We start from the raw sequence: 24,920 nt of genomic DNA, 5'->3' as shown, positions 1-24,920 counted from the left end.
TGATTACTTATCTGAAATGTTGCATGGTATATGCCCCACAGAAGTATATTTCTTTATCTGGTTTGTGAGAGAAAGCAAAGGGAATCTTACGTGTTTTTTAGCAGTTCTTTACAATATCTCATATGGAAGCTACTAATCAGTATTTATGAAATTTGCTCTGAACAAATATTGCAGATGAAGTGCTTCCTACAGAAAAGCAGGATGGAATTGGCACAAGAAGGAAAGTCAGCGGTGATTTCACATAGGGGCTTGTGGAATGTTTTAAATCTTCTGAGATGCACATGCACATTTAGATCAGGTGTTGATTGCTATATCATGTTCTGGAACAGTTGTTGTTTTCCATGAAAATGGCATCTTTGTGCACAGCATTCTCCAGAAGCCCTCTTAAAAGCTGAATACTGCCAAGTAATTGGAATTTAACATTTTAAACATATATTTCATAAACAGTGTGACCAAAGTGCAGAAACTGACACAGTTCTTAGAGAGGATTTGCGTTTTGTATGACTCTTTCACTTTTTTTTTTTTGTCTCCCCTTTCTTATTTCTAAACCTCTGCCTCTAAAACTGTAAGAATTTCCCAGAGTTGTTGTAGAACATCTGTCATTCTTTTCCAGTTGCCCCACTTGCCCCTGGGACTGACAGGAGGCAGCACTGGGGTGACTCTCAGGTTTAGCGTGGCTCTACGAAAGCCATCTCATGGTCACTCCTGTCAAGGCCAGGTAGCCAATCCTATCAGCAACTGGTTTGTGAATCTTGGAGAATTCTTCTTAATACATGAACGAAATTCAGTGCCTTAATAGTGGCATCTGCAAAAAGAGGGTTCACTATTAAGATTGGAACACCTTTTTAAGTGAAGTTAAATTGCATTCAGTCATCAGAAGTGCTGTGTTTTAAAACTGTGGTTCAGTTGGGTGTGCCATAAAAACTTATTTTGAAGAAGGCTTGTACTCCATTGTTTTGGTAATACAGTAGTGTATGCTTAGGTATTCAACATGAATTGTCTGTCTTCAGACGATCACTTTTTTCTCACTAAATCTGTACAACCAGAAGAACCAGGCTTGTGAGGGTTAGGGCAGTGACACCAGACATCAGCCAGAGATTGTGCAGTGCCTGGTGCACACAGGAATTAGGAAGAGGAGAATTGCACTGTGGTTAATGAAGTCACTTTTTGATATGAAGTGCTGTACTATGATGGGGGGAATATATTTTCTATAATGGAGATTCTGCGAGCTTCTCCCATACCACAAGAACAAGAAGCAGGCTGTTTTTAATTTAGAAATGTCAGATTTACACTAAAATGAATAAACTTTAATCCTTCTTACGTAATAACTCCCCAAGACTATTCTTGTCACATATAATCTCCAAGAAAAGCAAGTGTATACAAGCATTTAGCAGTGCTAAGTAATCTCTGGGAGCTGACCACTACTCTCCATGCCAAGGTGCATTAATGTAAATTCATTATACTTATCCTCATCACTAAATTGTAAGTTTCTTCCTTATGTGACAAATTAAATCTTAAACTGGGATTTTATTCTGAAACATAATCTTCATAGTTTCAAGTCACAGATATTGCAGCTTTTAATTTTCAACTATAAAATAAGTGTATGTGGTGTTGTGTTAAGGAGCCAACTAGAACAAGGGATTATGGAGCATCCTCACAATGAAAAGCATTAAGGTAATTGTAAGTAGTTTTTATGTACCTGGGCTCTGCTGTACTGTGCCTAAGTGCATGTGCTGGAAAGCAGTGCTGGAGAAACAGAGTTGTACCAATGGACACTGCTTGTGAGCTCAGGAGCAGAGAACTCGGTGGAAAGAGGAAAAGAGGCTCTGTAAAGTGATGCTTGAGCAAATGAAGATGATTTATAGACTCTGCCTATTATAATGGCAGTCTAATGCAGCATCATATACCTGTATAGTATGCCCAAACCATGCCATAATAGCTGATTTGCCTGTAAATGGAGGTTGGTAGTGCTTTATGTGCAACTTCCCTTATCTTGATAGTGATTTTCATCTCCATTTGTGAAGAAATTCTATATACAGAAGGCCATGAAGTGAAAGCTCTTCCCTCCTCTTTCTCAAATCATTTGAGTACTGCATTGGTTTGAAGATAAATATGTTTTGAAGCACACAATTTATCCTTCCTCTGACCCGGCAATTTCAAGATGCTTTTATTGGCATTCTAGGCTCAGAAAAAATTAGATTTGTTTTAGTTTTTAGAATGATTTGATCAATCTGTTCTGATACACATGAGAAAACTAGTTTTTCCCTGTGGATAAAGGATTTTAAAAAATAAAGGGATAATTTTCAATGCATTAAAAACCATACATATATATATTTATTCAGAAAATCTTTTCCCATCTGTTTAAGGACCAGATTCTCTCAAGACAGCAAAATACCATTATGTGAGATACTGGCACACTCACAGCAGGATAGATAGAATTAGCAGCTCATTAATGCAATGTCATTGGAACAAATGCTTGCTCTTTTTCAAAAAAGGAAAGCATGTAGGCAAACAAACAGCAAAACAAAATAACCCTGCCAGTCCTCATAGAAAATGCTGCTGCTTTGTGAATAGAAATGCTTCTGCTTTGTCTAAAAGGTTGCTCATGTTGTGTATAAAAGTCATAACCCGTGGAGACAACATTTCACAACAACATTTCCAACCATTCTGATTTGTGCAGGGATGGATGGGGATGACAGAGCTGTCACTCTGTTTTCATTGTCCTGAAAAGCATAGGTAGTCAGGCATTTAACACACAGTGTTTACATTTAGTTACATTTAGTTTCCAAATACAACCAAATAATATTAATAATTGTAGCAATTAGACTGGTACATAAGAGATACAAAAAGTCTAATTTACTTCTGATGAGCAGATTTTAAAAAGTAAGAACTAGATGTTTGAAATTCGTTTAATTCACTGTAGTTGCCCTCTTCTATAGCATGAGGACATTTTCCATTCAGTTGCATTAAACAGCAGGAACTGAGTTGATGAAGCTCTTCCCCTGTTCCTCTGAAAGTGAAATAAGCTTCACTGGCAGCAAAAGAGGAGTTGTGGAGGACAACATCCCACCCAAGAGATGCCTGTTGGGTGCTGGTTTACCAATGAAGTGATTCAAGAAATTATAGAAAATCTATATTAGAATTTTCTCCCAGGCTAAATAGAAGAATGTGCCAAAAAGTTAAAATATTAGGGGCTTTTAGAGCATTTTCCCCTTTTGTGATAGTTTTTAAAAAAATTAGAAGAGAACAACTATGGTCTGTGTTTTAGAGCTAAGCAGAGCCAGTCCTCTGGGCTGAAAACAGGCCTTGGAAAACAAAATACAAGTGAAGGTTCTTAGAGATGGAGCTGCAGCAAACATGCTTGCCAAAAGTCAGGCAGGTTCAGGGAGAAGAGTCTGGGCTGTTCCTTAGGTGGTGCAGCAAAGTGTAATGGTATTAGTGCTTTTTTATGAAATATCATTGCTAATAATAATAACAACTCACTAAACCTTGTGGTGTTTTATGGGTTACATTATTCTGCAGTACACTCCCAGGCATCTGGACCCTTTCTAATCTTGCTCCCTTACCTTGTCCCTGTTTCAGAAGGGCTCCCCAAGAGTTTTGTCCTTGTCTGGCAGGACTGGGGCAAAATTATTTATCCAGACCTAGTGGCAACTGATGCTTTATGGAGCAGCTGGCAGGAGGTGCAAGTAGTTGGCATGGCATTTCTTTTTCACAGTCACTGAGCATATTGTTCCCAAAATTGTATTCATCCATGCTGGCTCAAGGCCTAGGGAGATAGGGCTCCAAGGCAGGGGTCGTGGAGATACACTGAGCAGAGTGAAAGCTGGGGGAAGTGGAGGAGGAGATACAAAAAGGAGGAAGAGGCTCCTTGCATCACTGTGAAAGATTTGGATTTAGAAAATAAAATATACAAAGATAGAAATTGTCTTTGAAAAAAGCATCACTGCCTTGTTTAATAGTGATCTAATTCAGACCTATTCTATATGTACCACTCATTATATAATCTACATTCTGTGTTTCTTGATTTAATTTTACAGATGGTTCAGGAAATCTGTTTCTTAATGATAAGTAATTTGTCTTGGGGTTTCTATTGATATGTATCTTTCAAATTTCACAGTAGAATCATAGTAAGGAAGTTCAGCAGTTCAGAGCCAGAACAAGATGAAGAAAGGACAAAATTTGGATTAAGTCTTCCTGTTTTTTACGTCTGATGCTGGGTAAATGCCAAGTCTGGACAGGCTGGCTGTCTAGATGACTAAAATGGTTGGTTCATGCTGTTTGGAGGAAAGAGGAATATCACCAGATGACATTGGTTGTAAGGCAGGTCATCTGCTTTAAATCTCAGTTTGGAAATTCCTTCTTTGGGAGACTTTCTTCTAAGAAACCCATATTTCCTAAGTCTCTGATGTTTCTCTTGATTGCCTGTGCTTTTCACAGATTTGAAATACTGCCCTGTGGTGAAGAAGGCACCAAGTAAAAAATGATAGCCCCCAGTGATGATGCCTGAGGAATTTATCAAGCTTGATTAGCTGATCTGGGCTGTAGGATGAGAGCAGGAAATGTGGGGCTGACCTACTGACAGCAAGGACTCCTGTGGGCTTTCTGCTCCCTGCAGCTATAAGGCTTTATTTCACAGGTCAAGTAACAAAGTTCTCTTCTTTGGAGATAGATTAGGAGTCATGCATTTTCTTTAATGTCTCTTCCTTACCCATTATATTTTTTCCCAGCCAGTGGTATCTGTTTGGGAGATAGACTGATTATAAAGAAGCCTGATATCACTGAGCCAGCTCTGTTCCTGGGCCCCAAAAGTCCCGAATTTCTACTTTCAAAAGTATGAATCTGCATAAAATTATCATTATAAAACAAAAAAGGAAGGAGCAACAATCAAGGCATCCAGAAGAAAGGGCATCTGAGGCAGTCTCAGTTTCCTGTCTCTAAACTTGCTTTTAATACCACAAGATGTTTGCTATGTGTGCTTGGTGTGCAGCCCTTCCATCCTGCAGGCTCCTTGTTTTGGATTCAGTGTGAGAATAGCTTAACTTCTGTCCCCCAAACTCCCCTTTTTCATAGAGAGATCACCCAGGGAATTGTACAAACTTCACTTTACTAAAGTTAATTAGGACTTCAGTATCCTAATGCCATAACAATCCCCCATGCTATCTTGTCTTTGCAAAGCATTAATTAGGTATGAGAGCACATTAACTACTAATCCAAGGTGTGTGCTGAATTTCCCCCTTAAAGTAGCAACCTCAAATAATCAAGCATCTCATTTAGGTAAGAACAGGAATATACAATTCCAAATCTACATGAGAAATATGCATTCACCAACCTATGACAAATTGCACACAATTAACCTTGGGCTTAAAAATCTATGAGAGTAGCATACCATATAAGTGCCTTCGTTTCCTCACTTTGCCTAATCAAGAGCAGAAAAGCATTCAGTGTTTTTTTAATAGGGACAAGAGGTTCAGGATCTTGGCTAGTAAGAGCAGATCAGAACTTCTGTCCTTTGTGGAGCAAAAATGACAGTTCAAAAGGGAATGGAGATTTTAGGCACTGGTTTCTGAACAACACAAGCAGTTTTGTACATGAGAGTGCGCTTGGGAAAACAAGCTGCAACTGGAAGAACTGGGGTAGCTCAGCCTTCATCACTCACTGGTTCCTTTGTGTATGACTCAGACAATTTTAACACTATTACAGATTAGGGATGATTTTTGTTGTTTTTTTTTTAACTTATAAAATGTGTTTCACTACTAAATAACTGGTAAATTCACAGTTTTAAAATGTACACTGAGTTCAGTTTTTAATTTTAGATTTATTGCTCATCTTTCTTTTTGGACTACTTGATCACCACTGCAGCTATTGCACTGCATCTTGTGATATTCCTTGACTAAGCTTCTAGGCAAGGGCACTTGCATATTCATTCCAAAACATGAGTGATGTTTGGAATCTAGGTAGTGATCCTGCCAAATTGCATAAAAGAAGGATTCAGCTTAAGTCTGATCACCAATGGCTATGTAATTAAAAAATCAGCTTTCCTTTTTGAATGTGGAGCTGAAGAATTTTTTCACATTCATCAGACCACTATCCTACTGCCACAAGAAAAAAAAAAAACAACCAAAAGGAAACAAAAACCACAACAACAATAGGAAGCGTGTAAACCAGTATCAGTTTCTTGAGGGCAAAGTAGGAAGAATAGTTAGACTAACTTAAACACCCTTCAAAACACACCTGTCTGAGGCGTGGAATTTGGTTTTGAGCTGAGTCCCAGAATGCCTGTACCTCGGTGAAAGCTTGGACTAGATTTCATTCCATGAAAAACACCATAATTCAGTGCAATTCAATGCAATTAACTTAAGACCATGCACATGGGCTGGAGAGCACCTTATCTTCTAGACATGCCGTGGGATCTCCAAGGTACAGCAGTGCAGTTTTACCCTTACAGGCAGGACAGCCCTGTCAGGCTCACATTGACAGTCTGGAGTTTTGATTTTTTTCCAATAAAACCAAAGAGTGCTCATACCAGCCTTTCACTTTCTTCCCTTTCTTGCCTGATTTTTTTTACCTGTGGGAGTTTCAGATAATGTCTAAAATGATAGATCTTTTGCAATATCATAGTCTGGGGAGCCTGACCCAGCTGTGGTGGTTCAGACTCTTGGTGCAGGAAGTTCCCTCTATTTGCTCTTTACATAAAAAATTCTCATCCCTCTTTCTGATGCTGGAGCAATGCAAACAATCTCACCAGAAACACTGAAGTTATGAGGAACCAGAGCAAATATAAATATGTATGTTATAAATCTGTGAAAAATTTGTGGAGGAAATGATTTTTGAGAAAAATTTGTTAGATGGCCAGAATGCTGACATCTCTCAGTCAAGGACAATGCTTTGGAAAAGAGGGTATGTGGTTCAGTGACGAATGGAAAGCACCACTTAGAAATCAAAAACTCTACATGCTAATCAGGAAACGGGAAAACTGGGTCAGACTATATTAGAATTAGTATAAACTCAGTAAGAAATTTAATACTTTTAGTGGCAAAAGCAATGGCTAGGAAAGCCATAGGACTCTATAGAGTTAAAAGATGTCTCTAAGCTGTGCAATACCCAGATCCCTACCCCAGGGTACATCAGATCCATTGCAGTGTCTGGCCAGAGTGCTTCTGGCCCATGGCTGGTGTTTGTGGAGCCACCAGTTCATAAGTGTCCCTTGATGGCACAGTTCAGCTCAGCAATAAACCAGTAGAGATGATGTGATCATTGCTAACAACAGGACTGCTAATAAAAAGTATTATTCTGCCCTGAGATCATACAGGTTAGTGTGGCAATACCAGGGGGCAGAGAAAGCAAGAGCAGCTCTGTGGCACATCTTAGCAGAGGTGTCTTGTACCACTGAGTAATTTCCTTCTGATGATCTAAATTTATACAAAATTTTCAGTTGAATAAGTCTCCTTTGTAGCAGAAGAGAGAGTTAAATAAAGAATTTTATTGAGTCCATGCCCGAACTGGTAAATCTAAAGGCAGATAATTTGGGATTTGAACTGACATTTTCAACAAAATTTAAAAATCCTTTCTTCCTGTACATTTTATTCTGAGTCCCTCTAATTTATTTCTATTCAAAGTGCTAATTAGTGTATGTATCTTTTGGAAACCATTTATGTTTTTTTCCTTTTTGAATTAATGAACTGTATTATTATCAACCCCTTCAAAATTTCCATGCCTAGTTTTTGCTGGAGGTATTAGTGGAATTTATCCAAGTCTCACAAAGACACCATGTATAGATACAGTGTCCAGAAGGGCTGAGGGGTCTCTTGGAGATCTAAACAGATTAATCCAGAGAAGATGAACTTTTCTCTGAGTATTTCTCTAATGAGTCAATGTATAATGTTACATCCAGAGCTGATGTAGACATGTTTAAAATGGTCATGAAAAACTGATGAGGCTGTGCAAAGTGCCAGAAAGATTATTCATGAAGTGTTCATGTCATACAAAATGTGGAAGTTGCTTTGAAAAATGATGTCTACATATATAAACAATGTGTAAAAAGATACATAAATCAGATGTAAACAATATTTTGCTTTGTCTTCTGCTATGTACTGCCCTGAAGGGCTCAAACTACCAGTGCTGCAAGCATAGGTTTTTCACAGCACTATCAGGATTTGGTGCATGTATTTCATCTGTGGTTCTGATGACTGAAGTAGCTTGCTCATTAACTGCTGGACAGCTCATTAATTTTTCAATGAACATTTTTTTTCTTTGCCTTCTAGGTTTATGATGAATGTGACTTGGGAAGGCAAAGATTTGTCCTTCACAGCAGATGGTTATCAGGTGCACCCCAGGCTGGTGGTGATAGTGCTGAACAACGAGCGTCAGTGGGAGAAGGTGAGCATTCTGTCTGGGTGACAAGATGAGAGAGGAGAGACTTGGTAGAACCTTATTAGTGGGAAGCAGAGAGATGAATGGGAAGTAGACAGATGAACGTCATAGGTGATGATATTCTGCTGTAGCATGTTAGTCACAACAGCTCAGAAGAGATAATTTTAGCCTATTCTTGGTAGGTCTAATGAGTATTGACACAGAAAACATCATATCAGTGAAGATGTGCCACATGGATTTCAGAAATTTTCTGTGAAACAGACATTTCTTTATACAATTCAAGAAAATAAAATGGATGACTGAAAAATCTCCTGAAACTTGAGCCTTAACTATGTGTGGTTTTATAACGTGACAACTTCAGTACTTTTATTTACTTGGTTTTGTATTGACACATTTTATTTTTACAGTAAAAGTACATTTATTATTTATACTGTACTTTATAAAAGTACATTATTATTTATTTAAACTGTGAAATTCTTGTTGAATTGGAGCATAATCCCTATAAAATTTTCTTTAAAAAATTCAGAATCTTGACTTGTGCTCCATCATCTATCATCCATGTCATCTCCATTAACCTCTGTATAGACTAGAAGGAAAAGTTACTAAGAAGAGTAAATAATATTATTTTCTTAGACATGTAATAAAGAGTCAGAGTGCATTGACCTAGAATCTAAACAGCTAATCAGAACTCCAGACTTACTTGTTGAAAAGTAATTTACTGAGACCAGGTTCTACTGTGCACTTTTAAAGAAATCTTGTGTTAATCATATCCTCAGGGTTAATCATATATGCTAGAATTAAAAGAAAAAGTTTATAATGAGTGTTTTCTTTTTTTCTTTAAAACTCATTTCAACCTGTGATTGTCAGGCTATGTATAATCCCATATTTTAAAAACAGGAGACCTTGGAAACTGTTTGCAGTATGAGACTGTAGGAAAAAACCACATCTATCAATCCTCAATTTTATTTCTAATTTATGCAGTTATCATACTTCATTATCTGAATTGCTGCTGAGATCTATGAATTCTTTCTCTTATAGTTTTAGGATCCTATAAAATCAACTTAAAACTCCAGTTTGTAAGACTGCAAGCCTCTTTATGATATTGAATAAAAATAAAATTAGAATTACTTAAGAACATCTAAGTAATATTCTAGTCATGAAAAAACACAGAGAGTAGTCCTAGATTAGGCTATTTATTTCTTTATGTTCATTTGATTAAACTTTAATATTCAGGATAAATTTAATCCTTTCCAAATGTGTCAGTCTGAATCTTTGGAGAAATCTTTTGCTCAGTAACCTTTATAAAAATTTCTTACCCTATATTAAAATTCTTCAACAGTCTGCATGTAGTCTATTTCCAGAACATTATTGTTCTGGAAAAATAGCTTACTACTTGGGGAATAGTAGTGTGAGGCACTGAAGGGAGAAAATGGTTAGAGAGGCAGCCAGCAATGCCTGTGGTATAATGGTTTCATATGTTTTGCACCTTAGAACTTCTCTGAAGAGATCATTCAGAGGACTGAGATTGGTTTGATGTTTTTGAAAACGACAGCTAACAACAGCTATCAACAGCAAAGAAATACTGGATATATGAATTAGATAATTTCCAAGAAATAACTTGAGTCTGTTTTATCCTTATCCCCTATTAGAAGGTGAAAGACCTGGTGGAGGTGTTGCTGTGTCTAACTGCATGTTGCACAGCCTCAGGACAGGCTCCACCTGCTGCTGTGGTGATGTTTAAGTTTTCTGTGTAGTTTTCCATCTAGTAAATCCCTTCCTGCTCATTGCCACGTTTGAGGGGCTTCTTGGAGGGAAAAAGTCACTGAGTAGAGGCTTCTGCCCAGAAAAATATAATGAATCTGCTCTTAGCTGCCTCTTTCCTTTATAGGCCTTTTGGTAGGGGGCCAGGGGTGTTACGTGGGTGGAGGCAGCCTGCCCCTAGCTGCTGCTTTCCTGTCTGCCTCTCTGTGGCAGGGCTGTGGGACAAGGGCCAGGTTTAATTATGTCAGAGGGGATAAGTGAAAGGCAGCCAAGAACAGGCTGTCACTACCAGAATTACTCTTCTGACCACAAGCTGATCCTTGCCTCTGTGGATGAAGACAAATAAACTGACTAATCAATTATCCTGGCAAGCTTGGCTATCTTGGGGCACCCCACATTTATATCAGCAGAGCATCACTGCGTGCTTCGGAAAGTAGAGGGCAGTACCCAGAAGACATGAGAAGACCCTTTGCCACCCCCTGGTTTGTTTGAACATCTCTCTAGCATCATGTTGACATTCTTTCCAGGTTGCATTTCTCACCCACATCTCGCAGTGATTTCTCCGTGTAATTTCTCCTTGTGCTGTTTTCTTCAATTCCAAAACTTTCAGTTCCTCATCTGAGATGTAAGGTTTCCAGACAGGCACATGCTTTTACCTGCAGTTACAGTACTGCAATGAGTATCAGAGAATTGTTTAATAAGTCTTATTAAATATCCTCAGTCCTATTTGGAAAACATTAGGTCCTAGAACTTAATTAAATCATTTACTCATGTTTAAGACTGACAATGCAACAGCCTGTTAATCCTTGTAATGGAAGTAATGTACACAGAAATTGCAGATAACTTATGTAAAAAAGACTACTTGTGTTTTATGTGAAGATTTTTTACCCACTATTCACCTGAAAATATAAATTTTAATATTAAAATTCAATTTTCTTTATTTTTAGTATAATAATATGCTTTTAGTCAAGTACAGTTTTTCCTAGGTCTCAAAACTGATAATACTTGGCTTGAGGCTATAGAAAATATGTGCAGCTGTAGCTGAAGAGCCATATATCTTATCCCTAGGAAAAGAAGTTTCTTTTCCTTTACAAATGATTCAGTATCAAAACTTTAAAGTGATAACTTCACATATAAAAGGGATTGACTGAGGCATTTGTCCCATATCAGATTCTGAAAAAAGCTGGTTGGATGATAGTAGTTTGAAGACTGAAAATTACTTTTGGGCATGTTCAGCATGCATGCAGCAAGATATTGTGACAGATCCTAAAGCAGCTACTCACACTTCTGACATCAACATCATATGCTGCTGACAGCAGCATCAGATTTTTGCTGCTTATCTAGACAGGAAAAGGGGCTGCTGTTCTCTGGCAAGAGATTTTTAAGACAATCTTAATTTTCTTGTTTCAGTAAAACTTGATAAACTTGCTGGACTTTACAGGGCTGCCCAGATATCACCAAAGTACTGCAGGAAGGCTGCTAGTGCTGAAAAACCCTCAGAGGTCCAACTGCAACTCCCCCAGTAAAGTTTATCTCAATGGGATGTGACCTGGTGTCTCACTTGCCCTGTTAACTGCCCCATTTTTTATTTTTTTTTTTTTTTTTTTAACTTGGAAATAGCAGGACTTAATCCAAATTTAAAATAACACCCTAGAGTATAATTAGAACAGACAAAATTGGGTGGTTTAAATAACTTCTCATATACGTGTTAGATAAGGAAGGGGGGACATTTAAAGTTGATGGTAGCATTTAAATAAAGGTAGCATTTAGCATGTGAAGTCTTTCATGTGTAAAGATGAGTTCTAGAGTAAAACCAATTTTTACTTGTCCTCCCAGGTAAGTACAGATAAGATTACCATGGTGGTCTGTATTCTGGACAATTTGTGAGTTATAGAAGTACTACATTTCTATAGTCAATGAGTTTTTAAACACAAGAGTAACAGGTGCAACACTGCACAATTGCTTACACTCAGGTTTATTCTGAATATAACCAAGTATCTTTAACTTTCTGTTGATGTCAAATTTATTGTAGAACTTGATTTTGCTCTGATTAACTAACATATGCCAGATTTACAAGCTCTATGTGAGGTTGTATTCATTTGTTTCTAAGTAGGAATGAGTGAGTGGGCAGAAGGTGTATAATTTCTGCCTGGAATAAATGAACCAATGTCTTCACAGAGAGCCCCATCTGGCTACTAACATGTAGCCATGAAAAGACAGCTTTTATATATAATGGTACAACTGACACTTCTCTGGACAAGGGCTGAAAAGCCTAACACAGATTTCTGACAGCTTTTTGTCAGGATAATAAAAAGTCACTGGGAACATAAGGTTTCTTGGGAAATCCCAATTGACTTCAGAGCAGTGTTTGTACCAGCTGAAGGATCCTGATGCCTCATGATAGACATTCCCTAAAAACTTGGAGGAAATGCTTGTATTTCACAGATGAAATTGCATGATCATATAATCCATTTGCTGGCACATCTTTTCTCAGTAGGTCTGTGGCCCAACATGATGCATTATTTTTGCCCACAGCAGAAACAGCATGCTCTTCAACATTTGTTATTGCTTTTCCTTTGTACCATCCTTGTTGCTTAGTGTATTTAGTCTTTCTGTAAATATGTCTATTCTGACACTTGCTATCAAGTAAAAATTGCAGTGTTTCTTTCTCAGTGAGCTTTTACTTAGCTTAAAGTCCTTTCCTTTGACCTTTAATGCATGGAATTGTTTGAATCACACCAGTTGTTATGCAGCATTTCTTAAATCCTATATTCCCCATGAGGATGGTTCCCTTCCCTCTGCTGCTGCAAAGCAGCCATGGAAAGAAGTGCTGAAATGTGCTTCACTCCTGTTTTTTACAACTAATATTAGAGAGGAGATTAAAGTATAGGAAGGTTTGGGGGGCAGCTCTCCCTATCTGAAGGGAAAGGTATGGCTATCTGGACACTTCTGGAGAGCTGCAAGACCTTCTCTGAGGGCAGAGGTGACAAAAAGTCTTCCCTCACAGGGAAGTGGAGCAAGGGGCTGTCAGTTTGGCTCTTTCTTTTCAGTGCCATAATCACCTTATAAAATGCCTCCTCTGGCATGAGTGTGAACTCTTGTGCTACCTAGAGTTATTTGGGACATTTCCCAGTACCAAAACTGTACCAACCACCGAGGATTTGGTGACTAATAATTCTATATTGAAAAATGAGGCTACAGGAGGTGGTGGCTTTTCTTTCTCCCTCTGTTTGTTTCTAATCCCTCTGGGTACTGTGTTTTCCTTTGAGCCCTGCTGGTCTCAGCACTGGTGCCATCCTCTCAGCATAAGGAACAGCCCTGAAGGAAGAACAGTACATTTGCATACCCCATATGACATTTTGCAGTAAATTCTGAAAACTTCAAAGTCTTTAAATGGACGTCTTCAAGCCACCCAGGACTGTAAAACAATCCCTATTAATAAGACATTAAAGTGCTTGCATCGTATTTTGTCATTTAAATTTAGTGTGGTTGTGAAGTTTGGACCTTCAGAAATAGGAAGCAACACAAAGGTTTGCAGCAGAAGGTATATAACAGATGCTGTTTCTGGAGGAAGAATTTTACTCTTGTGATTTTTCTGTAGCTTCCTGTAATTGCTAACCTCAAAAACACAATTTATGCTTTTAGTTATTGACTTAAAACTTGCCAGAATACCTCTTACTTGTAAGTGGAAAAGTGATGAAATAGAAGTATTAAGTAATTTTTCTATAAAGCAAGATAAATCAGGCTTTGCATTTGCTCAGCACTATTTTCTTCACAAAAATCAGCTCAAAAAGTGTTTACAATGTATGTGTATGTTTAATGTAGAAGGAACATCTCTGAAAATTTTTCTTTTCAAAAGGTTTGGTTGGGTAGTTCTGGGAGTCTATTTAGTACCCACATTGTAATGTAGGATTTTTTCTGACAAAAGGATGATTGTGCCTTGCATACAGTTCCCATCTGCTGGGAAAAGAGGGTGCTAGGACCAAGTTATTTGTTTGTTTTCTGTGAGAAATGCTGGCGTGAGAGACATCCTTTTTGTGCCAGCATTGGCACCCAAGGGAGAATGTACTCGGCTCTTTTTTCTCTCTGCTTAGGAGCTGGCCTTGCTCTTTTTCTTTGATTCAGTGCTCTCTGTGAGGGTATGTGGTTGGGATTATGTCAATCATCCTTGTATTACTTGGAGACTGCTTTAGGGTGCAGCCAGAGAGGTGACTCTGTGAGGTACAGCAGTGTGTAACTTTGCAAGTTGCCTGTCTGTGGTAAGCTAGCTACATTTATCTAGCTGCTACATAGAAACACACCAAATACTTCATTATCACCTTCCTTGGCTGTAATCTTTAAAAAATAAAGAGGCATTCATGAAGTGGTCAAACCATGTGTTCAACACCGTGGGTTTGTGAGGTGCTTTAGAGAATGGTGGGTGAGATGAGGACTCTGTCACTGCTGATTCAGTCTGACATCAAACAAGCTCTTCTGTGCTCTCAGCTACTTTCTACTTTCCTTCCTGTATCCTGTGGAGATTAAAACAAAGAGATTATTCTAGACTGCATATGAACAAAATAGGAAAGAAGGTATAAGTTAAAAAGAAATACAAAGGTATGTGGACTGTTGCAAGTCTGTACTGGATGCCAAATTTTGCACCTAGAATAGAGAATCAAGGCTTTGAGTCTTTATTGAAGCTGTCTTTTCTCATGGAAATCCCTGTCTTTTGCCCATAAATAAGCTGGGTTTTTTTAGTTTGATTATTTTTGTTTTGGTTTGGTTTGATTTTTTTCGTTTGTTTGGGTTTTGTTGTAATTTGAGGCAGGATCTTTCTGAAAAATTGGCCTTTTTTTCAAGTGAGGGCCATCGTCTGTATTTCTCTGGGATTGAGACCTGGTCACTCTAACCAGAAATAACAGAAAATTGTCATAAATATCTAGATATTTTGTGGCATTTCCACAAAGTACAGTAAAAGGTATTTGTATGCTGCTTTTGGCAGATCCATAGGGGAGTATGTCTGCATTTTTGAACATTTTCCTCAGCTCACATTTTTTTGGTGAATGTTTCATTTACACACTACTCTGTTTATAACTTCAAATTTTCTTTTAATGCAGTTTTACTTTTCCCTTCCATTTCTGTTTCTAGAAACACAGATATATAGTTATAATTTTGAACCTGCTGAGAATAAGCTCATTTTCACCTTAAATTTCTCTAGTGATTAAATTTTAAGTACAAATAGGATGGTTTAGGCTGCAGATGAAAGAATAAGATAATTCTTTACTGTAGTGATAATATTTTCACAGCGGAGGCAGTGTGTTTCTGTCCTACATGTGAATTTACCATTTTTATTTTTGTGACCCTCTTTGATAGACTGGCTATGAATGGTTTCTGGTCTTTGCTAAGAGTACACAGAGAAACTCTTCACTACTGTTCCCTATTGAGGTTTGCTGTTTAACCTGCAAATGGATGTGTTTTGGTGTTCAAACCATTCATCATTAAAACGATGCATAAGGAATACCTGTCTCAGGTATGCCAATATTAGCAGGTCTGCATGCTAATTTAAACACAAACCCTTACCTCAAATCTAGATGTTTGGACTTGGAGAATGCCACATTCAGTTCAGTTCCTCAGTAGTTACAATGATCACCAAGTAGCACGCGCTGAAAATGAGTGCTGCAAAACACTGGAGGCAATTGAATTTTGAAGCTGTCCAGGTTGGTAAACTATTTCACTGTAAAATGCTTTATTCAAATATCACTGTTGTCTCCTACTGAGAGCAGCAACTGAACTTTTCATATTCTACTTTTCATATTTCAAGAACTTTGATATTCTGCAGCATTTCTAATGACCTTCACAGGTGAAACCAGGACTTGTGTGCCTTTTTTATGTCAGATCTTTTGCTTTGTTATCCTAGGTAAGCCACTTGAAAAGTCACTGTTGAATAAGGACTTAACATTTGGCTTTGCACGCAAATTCTTAGACTGCCTAAGCAGACCTCTTTATAATGTTCTGGGGCTTTGAGCAACCTGGTCTAGTGCAAGGTGTCCCTTCCCATGCAGAGGAGTTGGAACTAGATGATCTTTAAGATCCCTTTTAACCAAAACCATTCAGTAATTTTTTTCCCCTAAGTATTTAAAGGTTTTAGAGGCGTTCAAAATGGATATTGATTGGGTCTAATACTGGATCTGGCGTCTATAAGTGAGATAAATGCTGGTCCTGCAGGACATCTGCTTATGTATGTGATTTCATAAATTCTCTTTATTTTGTCAAAAACCTGCTCAAGTTTTATTTTTGCTTATTCTACAGCTTTTCTCTCATTTCAGCCCTTTACCATGTAAAAAAGGGACACTATTAGTTGCACAAGGATGTTGAAAGAACTAAATAATACATCAAGATACAAATCATTGTGTAAATAATTGATACCATTTATATTCTTAATAACAGTGCTATAATTAGTTGTGCATGAGCTAAAAGTCTTCTAGTACAGATATTAAAATCCTCTCATAGTTGACTGTGCTTTAATTGTACGCAACTAAATTCTAACCTCCATCTAATATAACTGGGGGAAAAAAGTGTTTTAATAATTCAAAATTGTAGCTGAATGATGTAAGGGCAACATGTAATCTTGGGTGTTATAGATATTTTAAAACCAAAATACTGAATATACTGGAAACTGTTCATTCCTGAGTTCATTCATCAGCAGCAAAGCAAATCCAACATCTGTGCTAACCATTTATTCATCAACAAGCAAATACAACAGAAACATTTCCCAAACAAAAGGAGTGACCTACAGTCTTTCTAATTACTAACCTTCCTTCTTTGTCATTCTTAGCCCACCAGTGAGGTTTTTCAGAACTTTTCTGCCTTTCATTTTTCCTGACATGGTTATTTTTGTCTTGTACTTGTTTCATCATGGTCTCTGATACTGTGGGTTACTCATTGTACTGGTGGTGCCAGGGATGCAATGACCATGGAATTTGTGCACCACATAAAGCCTAGATGAAGTCAATGTGATGCCCTGGGACTGCAGAAGTAGACCTCTTTGGACAAAGAAGTAGGGATGCTCTAAGATACAAGGCAAGGTCTTATTTTTTATTGAAATAAGTTTACAAGGAATAAAAAACCCATGGAATGCAACAGATGAAAAATTTTGGGCCTAACTGTAGAGATTTGCTCAACACATACTGCTTCCATACAGATGCAACTGTCAAAAGGAATTAGCACTTCCCCAAATTCAGCCATTTAAAAATATCACTGGTTGTACCCTCCTCAGAACAAGTGGCAGTTACTCTAGTTGAAGTATGAGAGACTATCAGGATTCCTCTTTTAACAGCATCAAAACAGTGATTATATTTTTGATAGGTGAACTCACTGCCGTGGGCAGCCTGGATTCCTGTGGGTCCATGTGCAGAGGGAAATGCTCACGATTAGGCAGAGCTTCCTCCCAGAATCCTGCATGGGGTGATTTAGAAAGGCAGCTGCTGCCACTGAACATTCAAATATAATTGACCTTCAGTCACGTTTCTTTTCTTCTTACTACTTGGGATAAGCAGACACTTGGGCACATTTTCCACTTCTGAATCCATCGTAGTACTTGGCGAGTTTGCTGTTTGGCTGAAATACTGAGCTGGCTGGAATTCTCCCCGTTCCAGATGGCCAACTTCATGGCATGCCTAGTGTGCTGTGTAAGCTAATGTAAACTAGCAAGGCCCTGTTCTGAATGTGATTATATGCCATAACTTTACTATTAAACTGTTTTTTGCATTTAACTGTCTCATACAGTGTTAAATAGATTTGTTTCTCTGTGTATATTTTTTTTCATGGAAAGGCTTTTAAATTTCCTATGTTTAAGTGTACAGGGATTTGGCATTTCTGCCTCCTAGTTCAGTAAAACTTCCTGACTTATAAACAGGATGGAAAGAAAACTGCAACACAAGCACGTGCTTATGTGCTTCCCTAAACAAGGAAGGATATAAATAACATTCTCTGGGATTTTTTTGTGATTTGTTTTAAATTCTTTAAAAGACTGAAGGTAGGTGGCAATTTCACACTTTTTTTTTTTTTTTTTTTAGGATCTATGTCTCTCATTATGGTGTTAATTCCCAAATTTTCCTGATGAAACAATTACTTTAGCAATTTCATAATTATATTAGAACTTATTTTGCTTAGGTAACTGCAGAATTGCTAAGCCATAGTAGTCTGTAAATTCTGTGGATCAGTAGCACATTTATATGTCTGTCCTATCTGCTTGGATAAAATGTGATTAGATTTATGGATTCAAACTAGTTTAGCACAATTTGAGAAAGAAAACGCTAGGATTTTCAAATATTTAAATGAAACAGCTCTTTCTGGTGTTTGGGAAGTGGAAGGAAAATGTAGGTTAATTTAGAAGCTATAATTTACAAAAGTAAGTAAATAAATAAATTTTATGTAAAGTGGGATTTGATTTTTTATTTTCCCCCATGAGATGGCATTAACTTAAGCAGAATAAAGCATGGCTTTTCTAAGTAACTCTTAAATAATGCACAATTAAACTCGGGTTTACTAAAAATGTGATTTGACCTTCAGGTGGGATGGAACACTAGAAAAAGGCTTTCACAATGGTATGTTGTTGTGGGGAGGAGTTTTGGGGGTTTTTTGGGTTTGATTGTTTTGTTTTTTTTAATTATGATTACTTTTATTATTTCTTTGTGGTTTTTGTTTTTCTTTTTAATATCTGCTTACTACCCCGAATTAAATCTGATTACAAATGGAGTATCTGGTTTCTGTTCTGAGTCAAATGGAAACGATACATGTCAGCTTTCAGTGCAGCTCCAGCCAGGTGATAGTGTTAACTGATGTCATCCAGTCTGTTTAAGCTGTTATCTTTTACAATAAGGTCACCTTATTTTCCCTCTACTTCATTGCACTTTTTCACTTCATGCAATTACTAAAAAGTTCTAAAGTAATTTTGGTAACACAAACCCAAGGCAACTGTCTTTGCCATGTAATTTCCTGTACCATTATCCCAGCACATTTAATATCAGATCTCATTTGTCAAAAAACAAGCAAGCAGATAGCAGCCTGTGTATCTTGGCTTTTCAGGTGGGGAAATGGGAGAACAACTCGCTGAGCCTCAAGTACTCTGTCTGGCCACGGTACAGCTCCTTCGCAGACAGTGACCCAGATGATAACCACCTGAGTATTGTCACCCTGGAGGAAGCTCCCTTTGTTGTTGTTGAGGATGTGGATCCTTTGATGGAAAGTTGTCAAAAAAACACCGTGCCATGTCGTAAATTTATCAAAATTAAGTAAGCATTCCTTTGTTTTTTTTTTTAATTCTACGTACACTCCCCCCTTTTCTTATTATTTCTTTCCCTTGCTTTTTTCATTGTAAAATGTTATCTGATACTTTTCTTTTCTTGTCCTCTTCCTTCCAATATTTGCTTTTCCTTCTGTATTTCATTTCCTCTTTTCCTTTCCCACAGAGTATGCTCTTGTTTGTACATTTTCCTTATTAAAAAGTTGAATGGGTCTAGTAGTATACATGTAAGACTCACTGAATTAAGAAGATTGTGTTCTAAAGTTGGATTGGTTTAATGAGTCCTCTTTGAATTGTTTCTGATTTTGTTGAAATATGCCTGTCTTAATTAGTCTAACAATTAAAAAAATGTCTGCTATTGAAAATGTATGTTTATGCTGAAGATTGATACAAGATAAACTACTCCAGCATAAAATACAACTGTGGCACGCTGTCTATAGAGAAAATTAATCTTCTCAAAGTGCAGAAAGAGATGCAGCATCCATTTTCATTATGGTGAGCTGCTGTGCCTTTATACAGCTTACATCTTGGGGAGTTCTCTAATTACTAAATGACATGTAGTCTTATGTCATGAGAGTAAAGCTAATAAATATTTCATCTAATCCTAAGAGAGAAATTACTAAGAGGACACCATATCTTGATGGATAAGTGCAGTAGGCTGGAAAGCAACTGCATTATGGTTAGTAAGAGCATCCTGTGGATTATTTCTCCATTGATTCAGAAAAACATGCTCACTCACAAGTATGACAAAATGCTGTTTCACACTATGCTGAATCTTCCTGGTTCTCTTTTTCCCAGTAGAAACGTTTGTTTCTCTTCTCTGTTGACAGCAACTCAACTAATGAGGGAATTAATGTAAAGAAGTGCTGCAAAGGATTCTGCATCGATATCTTGAAGAAGTTGTCTAAAACTGTCAAGTTCACATATGACCTGTATTTGGTGACTAATGGGAAACATGGCAAAAAAGTCAATAATGTGTGGAATGGAATGATTGGTGAAGTAAGTTCTGTTAGGTAAAAGAGCTCTTAAGTAAGAACTTAGCCATGCTTGTTTTTAATTATTCTGGAGAAACTGTCTGTTCTCTACTGAGTAATCTTGTGGTGCCTTCTCTCTGTGGCTCAGGTGGTTTATCACCGTGCGGTTATGGCCGTGGGGTCTCTCACTATCAATGAAGAACGCTCTGAAGTGGTTGACTTCTCAGTGCCATTTGTTGAAACTGGCATTAGTGTCATGGTGTCACGGAGCAATGGCACAGTTTCACCATCTGCTTTTCTAGGTATGATTCTCCAACCCTTCCAGATCATTTAATTGCATTTCTATGTATTTCTGATGTGGTTTCAGACACAGTAAGGGAAAACCAACAGTGATTAATCCAATATGAAAAAAATCTCCTTAAGTTTTTAGTTGGGAAAACTACTTCCTCAAAAACTGCTTCTCAGAAAACTTATTTATGTTCATTTAGCCCATCATAAATGTTTTCTTATATTTTTAAACATTCACAAAATAATTTTAAATCCCCTTGTAGAATAGCAAAGAAAAAGAGACTTCCTTAGAATTAGAGGAGATCTGACAGCTCATTTGGTAAGAGTTACCTCTGGCTTCTGAACACCATTTAACAGCACTGGAGAGCTCCAGTGTGCTTTCTCCACTGATAAAATTTCTCCACTTTGATAAAATTGAACTGAGGAGTTGTGATGATGCAGTTAACAGTGGACAATACAGCATGATGAAAGGCTGGGTGGGAAGGGGATGGCATGTAAAGAAATAAAGACTTTACTCCTCTTTCCCTGTTTTCTTCTTTCAACTGTTTATGTCTGCTTTCATTATTTCCCTCTCCATTTGTAGTGTTTGTTATTTACTTCTGTATTTGGTGGTTAGCCTGAATATACCTGAACCTGAAAAAAGAATGAGCCATGAGATAGATGAAAATTTGCCTTGGATGCTCTTATGTTCCTCATAGTTTATTTGGGCCTGGTATTTTTTAAAGATATTTCACACAGGCAATAGTGCTAGTGACAAGAAAATCATTTAATGAAATTGGGGTGAAAAAAGTAAATCAGTATTTCCATGTATCTTCTGGAAGAATTAGGGATGTTCAAGTCCTTTGGGTCAGCAGTGGTGCCATTTTCCCATCACTAATGATATGGGGGATTTTTTAGATTACTAAATGTAAATTCTTCAGTTCTACTTTAATCACTTGTGACCATCAAGGAGCAGGTTGTTGGTCCAGTATCAGCTACAGCTAGGAAAAAAATAAGCTTTCTTGCTCATGAATCATCATCTAGCCCCAATGCTTCTTTTTCTTAGCTATTCCTTAAAGGCACATTACAGAGCTGGTGCAAATAAATATAATGTAATCCAATAACTTCCCAAACTGGAAAAACTTTATGCAGTTTTTTTGGATGGCTATTATTTTTGTTTCATGAATGAAGGACTTTTTAATGAAACAAGTGGCTGTACTTTCAATGAAAATATTCAGATCATCATTGTCTCTTGTAAAGTCAGTAAATTTTTAAGACTGCAGTTTCAGCATGTTGAAATTATAATTTGAATTGTACATACTGGGTTGTTGTCTAAATTTGCTGCAAGTGCAGTTTATTTTTACTACGGACACTGTTTACCTTCCTTTTTTGGAATCATTGGTGGAATAAGAATCTATTACCCTGCTTATTTTATATGTTGTTAAAATATTGGTTTTGGTGGTGGGAGGCAAAAGTTCATGGAGAAAGACTTTTTTTATCGCTCAATACTCTCCACTGCAATTTGTTTGAAACTTACCCTGGCAAGTCATATATAAATAGTTTTCAGACATAGCATAGCTTTACTGAAAATTATTATAAAATCTGCTGCTTGCCTGAGGGAAGTTCTCCTTCTGTCCTTTGAGAATCAAAGAACAGTGGTGAATATGTATTTTGATCTTTAATATGACAGAAAGAGCGACTTTGTTATTGTATTGATTTTGTACTTGTTCAGTCTTGCTACTTGCTATTCTAAATAGGTTTTTATTTTTCTATTGCTTCTTTTAATCCTCCACCTCAATACCAGACTGCTTAAATTATTAAAGAGCATTCTTCTTAAACTTGTTAAACAAGTGAGCTTGTTTATTACTCATTTTTTCACATCTGCTTTTTTTGCCCTTTTGCTTTGTTTAGAATTTCACAAATTGCTGTTGGTGTTTCTACACTCTTGCTTTTGATAAAGGTTTTATTAAGCTTGCTTTCTTCCATGACAATGCTGTCAAAATTTTATGCTAGTTTTAAATGACTTTATATGACAATTTGTTCCAGCTAATATGTGAATTCATAGGATGTTTGTTGTTGATAGTGATTGGCTACATAATGTCCTTTACCTGTCAGCACTTGAACAGATTTTTCTCTGCCTTTGAAGAATTCTGTTATTTTGCAAACTTACTGTTCTCTTCCAGATAATTATAGTAATTGAAAGAACTTCATAACCTCTCTTAAAAATAAAATATTTTAGTAAATAAATAAAAATACTGCTCCTTAACCTTATTTTATTAACAGCGAGCTTAAAATTTCCTTTCCTTGCTTTTTCAGTTCACATCCAAAATCACCAGTGCAATAATGCACCTCTGCTCTCACTCGTGGTAGTTTCCTGCAATGATGGAAGAATTGTCAGTGGTTCAATTCTTAATTTAAATTTAAAGAATGAGGAAGTTAGGATGGAGGAACCATTTGGACTTTCAAGAAACATGCAGTGTCGGAAAACTAATTTCCTGTCATTTCACTTGCTTCTTGATTGTGTACTGAAATAGTATACTAAGATTTTTTTTATCCCTCAAGCTTCAGAGTACTCTCACGCTTGCCTTATCTAACAAAATTAGGATGTAAAATTCCCCCAAATAAGTTGACCTAATAAAAGAATACTATTATATCACACAAAACATTTCTTGCATATATCCTTATACTATGGCAGCTGTCACAGGGCCTTCTGAAATGACAGAGAACTTGGTATTGGGCAAAGGTTATATATAAGGAATTTGATTCATCAAATACTACTACTACTACTAAACTCCTTTTAGCTTTCTATTCCAACCTGCTTCATTTACTTAATCATATTTTTTTCTGTCTTTCAAACTGACATTCACTTTTTCTTCAAGACCTTTTGATTTCAGAATTTGCTCCCAGATGAGAAAGATACTTTCAAAAGGATGTGTTTGCTATTGCTAAAAACACCATCTTCATTGTAGGTAGATGAAAGTGAACACACAAAGAAAAAAGTTTTGAAAGAAGAACATTTACTTTGAATACAAGTATTTTACTTTTTTTTTCTCTAATAGTTTTTCTTGGGTAGAAAATAGGAGAGAAATCTGAATCACCAGATGTATTAAACATACTTGGATTGCTTTTGCTCTGCAGACACAGTCATAGCGGTTGAACCCATTCTGTTGATAAGTGCCTACAACAGAATAAATAGAAATGGGCTACCTGATTGTCAACTGAATAAGCAAGAAGTCAAACCAATTATTTGCCACTCTGTCAGTTAAGGCTTTGTTGAAGAAAAGTGTGCAGCCTTTGGTTTTGAATTGCATTTTGCTTTTAGACTTTAACTGTACGGATTTTGTGTTTTTGTATATGCTGCTTAGTTATTTGCTAGTATTTCAGCTGGTAAAAGCTAATTCAAAGAAAGCCACTGGGCTTGCCTAGATGAAGTCATGAGAATTCTTCTGCTGCAAATGGTTTAATGAACTGGGTTTCTGTTTCTCTTGTCTATTCTGCTGCAGAGCCTTTTAGTGCTTCTGTCTGGGTGATGATGTTTGTGATGCTTCTCATTGTGTCCGCCATGGCTGTCTTTATATTTGAGTACTTTAGCCCTGTAGGATATAACAGAAACTTAGCACAAGGGAGAGGTAAGCTTTGCATTTTACAAAACCATAAAGCTATAAAAAAACCACATGTATTTCTCATCCCTTGCCATCCATCTTTTTAAATAAACGTAACAATGGAACAAAACAGTAAGAGCAGATATGAAATTATGTTTGCTTCTCATTTAAAATATGATTTCTTGAGGGCTTATATGCTTAGAGTATTCTAATTCATTGAAATAAACACATGTAGAACGATGAGTGATATCAGAGAGTTGCATTCAGGCAGTGTTTGGTTACTATACTGTATCAGTTGTAAAGTGTCAGCTTAAAAAAGCATTGGAATAAGTTCTAAAGATGCCCAAGTCATGATTTCAGAGATACTCATCTAAGCTGGTGTGGTTTGGTGAGTAATCTGGGAAAAAAAGCAGGTACACTGCATGGAGTTTTGTATAGTCCCTCTAAAAATTCTAATGAACTCATCTTTGAAGTGAGGGCAGTGGCAGAAGGACATCTCTTTCTGTTTAGCATCCATGGATATAGAAGCATCATTTAAAAAATATACTAGTACAACAAATTTCATACAGAGCTTGTCTTTGTCAGTGAAATTTGCAGTTTTATATTATTAGTGTTTTGACTGAAGAAGGAGGGTTCCATGTATTGTGGTGTCCTCATCAT

The 24,920-nt window shown here is 37.0% G+C and overlaps 1 protein-coding gene across 1 annotated transcript in view; it reads left to right on the top strand.

Moving 5' to 3' along the window:
• The window catches only part of GRIN2A (glutamate ionotropic receptor NMDA type subunit 2A), a 137,358-nt gene that overhangs the window by 75,307 nt on the left and 37,131 nt on the right, over nt 1–24,920 (top strand). Inside the window, exons 4-8 of the mRNA XM_008490329.2 lie at nt 8,265–8,379; nt 19,201–19,406; nt 20,248–20,416; nt 20,540–20,693; nt 24,162–24,287. Of these exons, the coding sequence (XP_008488551.2) occupies nt 8,265–8,379; nt 19,201–19,406; nt 20,248–20,416; nt 20,540–20,693; nt 24,162–24,287 (770 nt within the window). The remainder of the gene's footprint in view (nt 1–8,264; nt 8,380–19,200; nt 19,407–20,247; nt 20,417–20,539; nt 20,694–24,161; nt 24,288–24,920) is intronic.

The sequence above is a fragment of the Calypte anna genome, chromosome 14 (assembly GCF_003957555.1).
Source record: "Calypte anna isolate BGI_N300 chromosome 14, bCalAnn1_v1.p, whole genome shotgun sequence".
Taxonomy (NCBI): Eukaryota; Metazoa; Chordata; class Aves; order Apodiformes; family Trochilidae; genus Calypte; species Calypte anna.
This window is presented reverse-complemented; position numbering and strand designations above follow the sequence as displayed.